The sequence below is a fragment of the Poecilia reticulata genome, linkage group LG2 (assembly GCF_000633615.1).
Source record: "Poecilia reticulata strain Guanapo linkage group LG2, Guppy_female_1.0+MT, whole genome shotgun sequence".
Taxonomy (NCBI): Eukaryota; Metazoa; Chordata; class Actinopteri; order Cyprinodontiformes; family Poeciliidae; genus Poecilia; species Poecilia reticulata.
Window position 1 is genome coordinate 32,485,240 of NC_024332.1, and position 12,793 is coordinate 32,498,032.

A 12,793-nucleotide genomic window follows, 5' to 3' on the forward strand; every position below is an offset into this window, starting at 1 on the left:
ATAGGGTAAAAAACTGCAATCGGTGCACTGCTAGCATTTGCATGTGTATGTATTCAGAGGCTCAGTTGTAGCAGCTATGCACCATATCTTGTAAAATATAACTTCATCAGTGCACGTTTATGGAATTGCGCCGTTACAACCTGAATGTTTATTGAAGTTCTCATTACATGAAGCTGAATTATGCACACTGCTTTGGACCCCAGTCTGGTATCAAGACTATTAATTGCATTCAGACTTTTTTTTGTGAAATTTCCAGGAGAAGTAGCACACATTATTAGTAGGAAACCCCATTTAGTAATCCAAGTATACTTTGGTAGGCCAAACTAATGTCTATTCAGACCAACAGACATTAATTACTTTTTATAACGCAGATAAATAGCTTAATCAGGAAGTCATTGTGACCATTTTGCCATTCAGAAGCCTCAAAGAAATGCAAAACGCAAAATTATGCATCAGTGAATCTCTACATTTAGCAATTTAGAGAGTAAAGTGATAGTGGTGCAATAAGAAAAACAATCCACCTTCTTTTTTAATTTCTCCTACAGTTATTTTTATGAGTGTTTATTGTTGAACCATTGACCAATGAAAAAGAGATTTCCTTTATAGCACAACCTTAAAAAAACAAAAAAAATCCCTCATGGGTTTTTAATTGGGTTAATGACAATGTCAAAGTCAAAGACACAGCTGTTTAGTCTTTAGGACAAAGGGATCCATGGGTCCTCGCCAATCAATCATATTAATGCAGTGAACAGTTTTAGGTCAATAATGGGTCATACAGGAGATTCCTCTCCATATGACATATAGGTCATATGGAGAGGAAAAACGTCAGAAACTGAGGATCTGCAAAGTTATGAATGAATGAACTCAGAGCCACATGGGACAGAACGCAAGGCAAAAGTGAAATGTGGTCTTCATTCCTGTGTTACTATGGAGATTTGGCTTAATGATAGATTTGGATTGCCATTAGCACAGACCATTAGGCAGAGCTGCCTCCGAGGCCAGGTGAGGTCGTGAGAACACCAGTAACCTTTAGAAACCAGCCTGTTCAGTAATACTAAACGGACGACAATGTAGTACAAAGGTTATCCACAGAGTCCTTCTAAAGAGTAATCCCCAAAACAAACACGAACCAGGGAAAATCTTGTAGCTTTTGAGTAATTATGAGAAACTCGGTTAATGGTGGAGGTTTGCAAAACTAAGTAATCAATTGTGCCTTAAGTGACGGGTAGCACTGACCAATGAACAATTCTTTTCCGCTATTACGACACTTCTACAACACTCTGAAAAAGCATTTGCAATCTTGCTCGTTTCTTCAGTTTTCTCTTTTTATGGTCCCACTGTTTCATTTCAAACACATTTTAACGTCAGGCAACCATAACCACTGGGGTCTGGAAGATTTTGAGTCATTTAACTTTTTCAAAATTTCTGCTGTTCTTGAATCATTCTACATTGATGCACAATGTGTTGTTTTCTGAGATCATTTAGCCTACTTCATCTTGTCAGACGGATTCCATTTAACCGATTTCTTAATTATACAGTTCTAGCAGCAATTATGAGTATGCTAGTGGAACTGAACTTTCAGAAAAAAAAGTGATTGATCACAGGTAATTTTGTGTTTTAATAATATTCTAAAATGATGTTTCTGTTAACTAAATATTCGTCTCAAAATGGGGCACCAAAACCAAAAAAAATGAGAAAAACGGAGTCCTGCATCCAAACTGCTGCTGTTGGCATTCAGCACTAGTACCCGTTCTTTTTGAAGGAGAACACAAAAGCACCGGGGTCACTAGTTCAACCTGTAGAAAGTCTCACTGCATCAAAGATACCAAGTGTGGCTGCCAAAATCTGTTCTCAGAGACCTTGTGAGCAAACTAAGCTGGACAGAGGAAGAAAGACAACAAGCGGTTTTAACGGACAACCACACCTCCTCGTCAAAGAGCCTGACAGTGTGACGGCACCGAACAGTGTCAGCATAGGAATGATAACGGATGACCAAGACAAAACCGTTTCAAGTTATTGGAAAAAATATCGGAAACTAAAGCATGAACAGCCATGAGAGGGATGACCATCTCTTCCGACAGAGACTGCTGAAGGTATGAAAGCTTATTAGGGAAGAAAAAAAAAACAGACAGAAGGAATGTGTCTGCCCAGGAAGGTCATGCTGTAATTAGAAAAACCTGTGGCCTACTGACTTCCCCAGCCAATGAACTGCTGTCACAGCCGCCATCACCTTTCAGAAGATCATCTGAAACACCCTGGCATGTTAAGTGATAAAATGCTTTTCCTCTGCTTTGAAGTCTGAGGTGGGTTGTGAGGGGTGACAGGCATTTATTGTTGTCATGTAACAAATGAGATCACTCGCTGCTTTTATCAAGTCCTCATGTATGTGCTTGGCTTGTTCATTGCCGTGCCAACCTTCCAGTGTCACAGGTTGGGAGTCGGGGTAATTAAAAACAGTAACAGTTACAATATACAATGGGCATGTGGGGGGGGGGGTTCTTGAAATTTCTACTTATTTTCATGTTACAACCACAAACGTCAATGTATTTTACTGTCACCTTAAAGTAAAATTGTTCCGTATTAGGAAAACTACATGTGATTTTCAAATGTTTTACAATTTCAAATATGAAGTCTTTTGTGCATTTGTATTCACTTCAGCCTCCTATTTTCTGATACCCCTAAAAAAAATTGTGCACCAAATGCCTTCAAAAGTCGGATTGCATTTTTCACTTGTGTTTTAGTAAATCTCAGTAAAAACTTAGCTGTTGCATAAAGGTCTCAGAGGTTTGTTAGAGACAATTAGAGAGCAAAAGGCATCGTAAAGAGCAAGGAGCAGAGCAGGAAGGTTGGGGAGAAAGTTGTGGAAAAGCGGGATTATGTTATGAAACAATATCCCAAGCAAAGCTCTGTCCAATCCATCATCTGAAAACGGGAGTAGTGTTGCACAACTGCACACCGGTCAAGATAATACTGCAGGAGGAGGGTGAATATTAATGCACAATGCACTCTAAATAAATTTAGAAAATAATTTATTTTTCTTCAGCTTCGTGTTCGTTATCACATAAAATATAAACAAAGCAGCAACTGAACCCATTCTTAAGGAAAGTGAATACTTTTGCTAAACACTGTAGTGTTTAGCAAAACACTACAGTTTTTTTTTTAATAACTGCAAAATTTCAATGAAAAGAAAAAAGAGAGCAAGGTGAGGTTTAACATTAATTTACTGCTCAACTGAATTGTGCCTCTCTTTACAGAGAAGTGTGTGCATGCATGTTATAGGTGTGGAAAGAGAAAAGAAAAATTATTAGCTTCATAGTCTTCATTCTCAGACATCTCAAATCATGCAAAGCATATAATGGCTGGCCCAAAATATGCCGCCGCATTAGACTTAAAAAAGGAAACAGACTGCCCAACCAGGTTCACTGGTTTCCCCAAGAGCCCTTATTTTGCTTTCCAGTAGGAAACACTGGGCGTGTCTAATGTGGATACACCTGAGGTTTGCGGGTGAGTGGGTGTGTTTGTGTCTGTGTGTGTGTGTGTTTGTGTGTACACGAATGTGTGCAAGTGAAAGATGTGGTTTTGAGCTACGCCCTGCTAATCGTTGCCTGCTGGCTGCATAGTGCTTTGATAGCCATGTAGGTCTGCATACTGAATGGTCTCCTTTGTAAAATCAGGTGCATTCCTCTCCGGTTTTATAAGTCCTGCCATAACTGTCTGGACATGAAAATCTATATAAACAGGACTGGTAAATAGAAGAGCAAACAAAGGACAAAAAAAAAAACCACTGAGCAACCGTTACAATACAATTTTGTGTTTATTCGATTTAGAAAAGAGGAATCGGGGAGAAATTTTATCACAATGTGATTTGTTGAGGTTTTAGAAACAGTTTACAAAAACATTATTCAGACACAGAGACTCAAGTTAACAATAAAAGAACACTAAACCCACATAGCTGCTTAGATTATATCCTAAAGGGTGCCTGAATCCAGTCCTCGAGAGCTACTATACCGTAACATTTAGATGCATCGCTTCGCCAACACTCCTGAATAAAATGAATTGCTCATTACTGGATATTTTGTTAGAATAATGTGCTATGAAAGCACTGTGCAAATTCTCATCACTTATTATGTCTGTGTATGTGAGAAAATAGTTGTGTTTTTTCATTCAAGCTCCAAAGAATATGCAATTTGCCATCTACACATCGTTTTATCGAGAAGAGCAACTTTTTCATCCATTTTATGATTTTGAGGACAAATGAATGCAAGAAGATTTTTGGCTAAAAGATCCAGAAAATGTGGTAACCTATATCAAAAGCTTAGTGGTGAGACTTATGTCCTTTCCACACAAGCATCAGTTCCCATTAATAAAAGGACAGCCAGGTGTACAATGTGCAAACGAAGCCCCCTGGTGCTTTTCCATAACTTTTTTTTAAGCAGACATCCGACTCAAGAGAACTTTGTAACATGAACGTATCATTTTCAGCGTGATGCAAGTCTGAACTCCTGCCGTCTGTAACAGAGACAGACAAACTGAGGGGATAATTTGGCCTTTAATTCGCCGTTCAGAGAATGATAGATGGCGTTCTTCATACATCAGAAAGTGAAATGTCTGTCCAAACTTTGCTTCTTTGTTACAAAACAAACTATAGTCGTGGCTTTAAAGAGCTTTCAGGGTTCTTAGTTTCATACAGCTTTTAATTTGACAAACAGTAATAAGAATGGGGGTGATTTCCTAATTCATAACTACTGATTAAGTTATTTAGAATATTAAAAAAAACTGCAACAAAAAAATCATGAGAATAAATAAAATGTTGATAAATGCCTTACGCAGAAGAAAGTTGATATTCACTCTCTGTCCTCTGTGATAAACATGTCTTATGAAACTGTATATTTGGCATGCTAATCTCACTTGTTATGGCAATATGACATCACGTGAGAAAAGTCAGACTACTTCACACAACTTCCTTTTCCAAGTTAAATTATTAAGCACTGCTTAATGCCATGCAGAGTAAACAAACAGAAGGTGGCACCACGGCTCGTTGACCATCAGACTGAAATGAATCATGAGTAAAATAAGTTCAAATGCTAATCCTATGAATCAAAAGGGTTCAACAAGCAATTAATCATTGTATGGCCTGCGTTAAAAACATTGGTACGTAAATCAATTCCTTTCTTGTATTTTGAGGATCATTGCTTACAGGTAATGAAAACTCATAAATGTGGAATACTACATGATTMCAATAAAAAATAATTTAAAAATTGTCAGTCTGCTGAATGTGTTGCACTGTATGTGTACTCAGTACTTTTCAGGTACTTTTGCATTAATTACTGCATCAATGCAGTGTGGCATGGAGCCTCAAAAAATGTCCTTGCAGAGACGCTGCACTTGATAAAACAAGTGCAACAGATGACAAGAGTTCTCAAATTATCACTGACTGTGAAAAGCTCAGTCCTGAAATCTGTGCCCCTCAAGACTCTGCATATATGATTTCACAATAAAATGCATCTGAACAGAGAAACTTGGATAGCAGCACTGTCCAGTTAAAATGCTTCCAATACATTTTTGGTTGAGGAAAGAAAACCCTTCACCCAGGATAATAGTAACAGCAGACAAGATTTGTCGGAAATGTTTTTGGTTTTGAAAAGTAACTGCTCGAAACAAAAAATACCTGCAAAAATACCTGTTCTTTTGTGGCAAATTCTTTCCACAAAAGGGAAAGAAAACTCCTCTCCTGGTTGCAGATGAAGTAGAAAGAAAGCAGACGACAGTGCAGGAATGTCTGCAATGTCAGCTGTTCTACTGAGCCTAACAGCAAGCAAAATAATGCAAAACAGGGATCAGCGTAAAATATTTTACTTTCAAAGAGGTTCAATAAATTCAGAGCCACAAACCACAACCTCAGAATTATCTGCTTTAGCAACACCTTTGGCATTAGAAACGTGAAGAACCACTGGAAAAAACACAAATACAACATTGTAACCAATTTGCTGTGGCCTGACCTTTAGCAACAAATCACTGTTTTGTGTCAAAACAACCAAAGAGCTCATGGAAACTGCAGAGCCAGCATGTACCATTCCCCACCACAGCTGAGGCAACAGAGTGCTTAGGGGTCTCTCAGTCATGCTTTTACTTTGTACACAGATCCTCTAAATCATGAACATTCCCTTCATTTTTTCACATAATCTCTCTGAAACGATGTTGGCTTTAATTAAGATTTACTTGTTGGGGGAAAAAATGACATTTGAGTCTTGAAAACTGTGCAAATCACCAAACAAGCAATGCATTATGTATATTTTTTTTCTCTCTTTTTCTTTTTGCAGTTTGGCTTATCATCTGTTGTTTCTCATTAGAAAGATTGCGTCTCAGCTAAGCCAAAAGGTGAGCTTTAGAGCACACAGACGTTATCAGAAATCAACACGATGAATGCAATGAAAACTGCTCGTATAGATTCTGTATCCAAGCATCTGCCCTCACTCAGTCTCAATAATGAAACGGTAATCCCTTAAAAAAAGATTGCCTTCGGGTCTACTTGAGAAATGTTTACCCTGTTGTGAGCAGGTGTGTGTCCAGCTCCTGTTTCTATGCTGTTAAACAACCTGTGACAACCACCCACCGTATGGGTGACGTTTGAGAATGCAACATTTGTGTGTGTGTGTGTGTGTGTGTGTGTGTGTGTGTGCATGCGTTGGGATGCGGAGGAGCAAACAGCCGGAACTGTTATCGGCCTCAGTGAGGCCACGACAGAGCATGTCGCTGTGATTAACACTGCGTCTGACAGAACAAATGTCTGGCAGCTGCTTCAGGCTGCCACCCTCATTGAGTGAAAAGTCTAGTGTTGAGTTTAACCTCCAGAGGCATTACCTGCCTCACAAAGTAACACTAAGCAATCAAAGCTGGGTCAAAAATGGCATTACTCTTGGTCACCTGAGGGGCCTATTAAAGATACTCCCATAGCAACAGCAATGGTTTAATGCCAGRCACTTAACACCAGAAAGCCAAGCTTTTAAGAGCGAAGGATTTCTTTAAAAAGGGAAGAAGCGGGTCCCGTGGGTCTGTTTGTCGGAGGAACTATTAAACGATGAGAAAATACATCCATAAAAAAATAAAATAAAATTGACGAGGGTTGAAACATAAGGATCCATTAAAAGATTTGATCTGTGTTTAGACATGAAAAAGCCTTTTATGTCATTCATTATTAGGAGCATATTCCGCCTGTAAACTAGTAAGCATCTCTGAAAGCCTCTACTTTTGTGGGGGGCTTTTTAAATTGTACTTTTAGTGACAATAAATCAACTGGTCTTTTTGAAGTGGAACTAGCTGGTCCCAATTTTCTTTCTAAAGAAACAACTCATTCGTATAAAACTGATTTCGTTAAACAACTGAATACAACACTGACCACAACAGAAATGTGCTACAGCTACAGTGGACCCCCGGTGTTTGACGGGGTCACCGACCACAGCTGTGGTGACTATTTTCTTCTTTACTCATATATTATCTGTGATTCATAATCCTTGAGACTCTGCCCAAATGACTAAATATTAAATTAGAATCAAAATGAAAGTTCATAAGACTCAGAATGCATTAGTCAACAATTAGTGCACTTCAAACTGTCCTTTGTTATACGAGTATTGCAAACACAGATATCGTGACGAAAAAATATTTGCAGTATATTGCCCAGCCGTAGTTAGAAGTCAACAAAAATCAAAAAGACAACAAAAGTTACAGGTAATATTTTAACTCTAATAATCAAGATGCTTGAGTCTAAATGTTGTGGTTCCATGCTGGTCTGTGTGATGTCAGAACTAGAGATGTGCCAATCAGGTTTTTTCCTGCCGATTCTGGTTCCGATCACCCATGAGGGCCGTTCACCGATACCAATCACCGATACCGATCACATAATTTTTTTTTATTTTATCATAAGCACTACCGGTTACATTATATGGAAAAAGGAACCATAAATTCACCTTAATTTAGACAAACTTGTTTTTAATAACTTTTTCCAAGAAAAAAACAGGCATTGTGCAAATTGTACTGCTATCGGTAATGCTATCTTTAACAGACTGATAACATATGAAGGCTCTGAAGAGGCTAAATAATGYAMAGAGTCAAAATAAAACCTCTCAACATTGCCAAAAAATTCARGTATAAAACTTAACATTCAAAGGCAAATACAGGATCCATTACAATAAACAATCCTGAGTTACTGAATGAAAACTTCCTGATAGCATGGCGGCTAGCTGATTACTGCTAGTTCTGATTGGCTGTTTCTGACTGAGCGGAGTAATTATGCAGAACAGGGAGGAGATCGATAATTTTTTTCAGAGATTATCTGTCTCATGTTAGGACAGCGAAAGTTTTAATACATACGTAAAAAAAATTATTTATTTTTTATTAAGTTAGATGCTGCAGCTTTAAGCAGAGGTCCGGTGTGAGAGTCACTACCAGGTGGAGCAGAAGCGGCGCTCCGTCTGTGAAATATTACTACCTGTAGCGTAGCAGCGGTTCAACAGCGAGAGCAGAACCAGCGTCTTACATCGCAGCTCGAAGACTTAAATAATTTTGCGGGTTATTTGTTTAGCTTTCTGACCGTCATGCTAATCCGGGTGAGTGTTTGTAGCTGTGCGCTGCTTTATCCGCTATCTGATCGTCTTTTTACTGCAGTGAGCCTCGATGTAGTCAAACTCTGTCAAGTATGGCATTGTTTTTATGCCATATTAGATTCGTCATGTTGATGCATTTTGAGATGCTTCACCCCACGTGCTTCAATTTTCCGCTGCAACGCGCAAACTTCCCCATTCACTCAGTGCGTTATAGTTCCACACAACATCACTTAGGATTTGTTGTTGCGCGTTTGCGCAGTGTGAAGGAAAGAGGAGACCAGCTGCACAGGCAGGCTGCGAAATGAGATGCAGGTGATCGGTTTGTGTGATCGGCAACAAGAGACCGTGATCGACGATCACCGATCATACACTTTTTCACGAAAATCGGCCGATTATGATCGGTGGCCGATCGATAGGCACACCTCTAGTCAGAACCAAACCAGAGCAAAATGTCAGATTTCTATAAATTGCTCATTGATCGTTTGCTACTGAAACGTACAAAGAAAAAAGGCATGGCTACTAATGTTTGAAGTTCTGAAATTTCTGCATAAAAATAATAGTTCTTTAAATTCAGTAATGCAACGAACCATAACTCTGCTTGCAACCAGAGTTACAGAACAGCCTGATTTTAGATTCTGAAACACCACCGCAAAAGAGCAGATACCATAAACTAAAAAAAGAAGTGAATCTGAACATGGAGTCCTTGCAGGATGAAAATTTCCAGAAGCAAAAAGGGAAGAAAGATCTAGGAGGAGCACAATATGGAGAGACTGAATTAGCAAAGTTTGTGTTTTTGTGGTCTTGGCAATGGGGAGATCCCAAAGGAGAGCTAATGACTGTAGTGGTATCTGGCATGAGGACCAAGTTTCCTTGACCATATTTAAGTTGCTTTCAGTCCATAGCCACAAAGTCATAAGCAACATCTGCTGAGGTATCTTGCAATTATAGCATTATCAAAGTCTTTCCTCCCATTTATTTCCACTGTGAAATATACTGCTTAGATTTGCCCAACGTTTTGCCCTAGTTAAAAAAGCCAGTCGTGACTAATGAAAACCATTTTTACTGATGGGGTGAAAATTATGTTCAATCATGTAATAATCTTTTAGAGGGGGTGTTATACTTTTCATGCACATAGTGCTACTTTATAGCATAATCAAGTAACCATGTTACCTTCAGTTGTTAAAAAAAAGTGTTGCATATATGAAACAACTTAACAAGAAATTTGACTTTGCAATTCATCATTTCAACATTTTTGAGCTTTACATGACGTTATGTTATTCCCTCATCACAAATGTAACTGAAGTGTTGCTTTGATTCTTTCAAGTATATTTGAGAAATCTTTTAATCTCCCACTGCAACCATTCAGCTGTACAAAACGCTTGGTGCGACCGAGCGCTGCCTTTGAAGACGAAGCTCCCTGCAGCTTCAAAATCTTTGGCCTCACAGAGCAGCCCTCGCCTGTGACTCCCCCACTCAACTCCTTCAAACTAGCCAGCAGCAACTAGCAAACACCTGGTGGAACTGCTTATCTACTGGGCTCATTATGGACTCTACAACACTGTGCTATTTTAAAGGAACAATTGTTCTTTTTTAAATAATCTTTTTAATTGTTAAGACTGCTCAACATGTACACACAGAAAGTAGAAAATGAAGTATTTTGTATATTGCAATTCTTAAAGAGAAATCAGTGTCAGCTAAAATTGGCACCAGGAGGTCAAACCATTACTATGCTGGTGATCAGAAAATGGCCACTACTACTGCTTTTCACACCTTTTGTCTTTATATATATATATATATACATGAAAATGCTGAAACCACTAGAGGATGATGTGTAAAATAAAATTTAAATCACAGAGTTTAACTTTAAAAATTGAGTTGAAAAGAAGAGGGCTGTCTGCTCCATGGAGGAACAACAATAGGGCACAGTGGCCACTGGTCAGAGCTGAAACTCTGTGACCTCTCATCTGTCTGAAGTGACCTGAACAAGAGAAAGGAGTGACCAGATTTTATTGTCTCGGCATGTGAAAAAGACAAGGAGCTGCTTGGGCTTGATAGATGGGGGCCAACTGGGAAAAGTAACACTGGGAATAAAAAGAGTTGTATCCCGCCATGAAACAGTCGACCCTCCCAGATTTCACATGATCAAATCCCCCTTGTATTCAAGTGTAGATGTGTGTTGGTGTGTCCTGGATAACAGGGGAGCCGTGTTGCATCAGTATGTGCAAGACGGGTTTCAACAGCCTCATGAAAAGCTGTGCATGCACGCCTTTTTAGTCGTTTCTTTTGCTGTTGTATGCTAGAAAGCAGTGGAGGTGGTGTGACGGCGCGCGTGAAGCAACTCTTTTCCCCTGTAATTTCAATACTGACTGAGTCAAACAAAAGGCGACGAAGACAGCAGAGCTATGAGACATGCATSTACATCAGAACTGCTGAATCAGACTGTGGAAACCACCACCGAGGTGATGGAGCAGGTCGGGGCTGGTAGATGGAATATAAACACACAGTGTCACCCTGGCCTGCCAAGATGGATCTCTGGAAAAGGCAAATTATGTGCACAACGGACTAGTCTTCAATGTACAGCTAAGGATGATGCGTAGTTAGTCACAGCTGGCATACAAATTTCAAAGTAAAACATCTGTTATGACATAATAAGGGTGTACCTCAAGTCAAAATTATAGCTAAACAATGGGAGGTATACTAGTCTCTGAGTGTGAAGCATTTAGCGATRGCTGCAGTATGTGAGCAGTTCATTTTCTTTTCTTCATTTCTTCTTAGACTGACCAAACTCCTAATATACCTAGGGCATTTTATTTTGATGCCTTGCATGGCTTTTTTTTTTTTTCTTGCCCAGGCTCAAATAATGCATATGAGATCATGACCATGTATGGAGGTTTTCAAACTTTTTTTTCAGGCTTGGAGCGAGTCAATCTGACGCAACACAATCTGGTGTATTTTCACTGGTTAGAGGCAGCATTACGTAGAAACTGCGCAATGAATTTTAAAGTGTGCAAATATATAGATTTGGATAACGAGACAAAAAACTATTTATTTTTAAAGGGTTTACTATGACACTATATTTGGAATAAAGATTTTTTTTTTCCAAACAGATATTTCAAAACTACAGCATCCTATCATTTACAAACTTTTTTAACTACATTTATATTTTAACAAAAAAGAAAAATTAAAAGTCCAGAATTTGTAGTCTTAGCCCAATATCATTATGTAACAGTGACAAAAGGAAACACGCAGTGATCTTTCTGTACAACACCATGGGGTGCTTTTTATGTAAGACTAATATATTTATGAATATAAATCCTAAGATGAAAATTGATTTGATTTGGTTTCTTTAGCTACTCTATGTTATTGCATTAGTTTGTCCAGTATATGCATTAGTTTTCATGTAGCTTTTTATTGGGTGTCCAGGTAAAAACCTCAGAGTTTAATCAGAAATAAACATATAAAACAAACAGATATACACATACCTGACTCCTTCTTGTTCCCTTTGCCTCCATCTCTATTCTTCTTCAGCACAGCCTTGAACATGGTGAGGTTCCTGGAATCCTCTCTTTAAGGCCCCTGAAGGAAAAGTGTGTACAGTGAGTCCCTTACATGCAGAGCCACAGCTGTAACGCATCCATTGTTCCTTAAGGAGAACTGAGGAAASCGTCCTGCAACACAACCAGTTTCATTGTTAAATGCATGTTATTGTCCATGCACCTGCAGAAAGGAAACTCATCTGATGCAGGATGTTTATCCAAAGCAGCCTCGACGAGTTAAAGACCRTTCCTAAAACCTGACAACACCGCGGGTAAATGTTGTATTTGTTGAGTTTTCCCACCGCACTCCCAAACCTGCAGGTCATCGGCAGAGGAAAGCATGGAAAGAATGCTTCAATATTTGAACAGAAAAGGACAAGTTCTGTTATCGTCTTCTGCAGGAAAACACTTGGTCGAATGCCCCGAATTCCACACGTAATTGATGTTATGTGCCTGAGCTACAGGGCTTTCAATTAATATCCATGGCTTTCTAAGACTGCTGTGTCTTTGGAGTCCTCAGAGTTAAATGCYAAGAAATAAACTCAAGGTCCTGTCTGGTTGTGCTTGTTTGCACTGGAACTATTCTTAGTCGTATGTTGTTGCACCATGGTTAAAACATTCCTAATGCAGCAGCAGCAGCTCTGACAGTTGATTGTA

General features: G+C 38.9%; 1 protein-coding gene across 1 annotated transcript in view; it reads right to left on the reverse strand.

The window, feature by feature from the left end:
- Nucleotides 1-12,793, reverse strand: part of tanc1b (tetratricopeptide repeat, ankyrin repeat and coiled-coil containing 1b) — a 106,328-nt gene that overhangs the window by 83,394 nt on the left and 10,141 nt on the right. Inside the window, exon 2 of the mRNA XM_017309268.1 lies at nucleotides 12,083-12,176. Within this exon, the coding sequence (XP_017164757.1) occupies nucleotides 12,083-12,143 (61 nt within the window). The 5' untranslated portion in view covers nucleotides 12,144-12,176. The remainder of the gene's footprint in view (nucleotides 1-12,082; nucleotides 12,177-12,793) is intronic.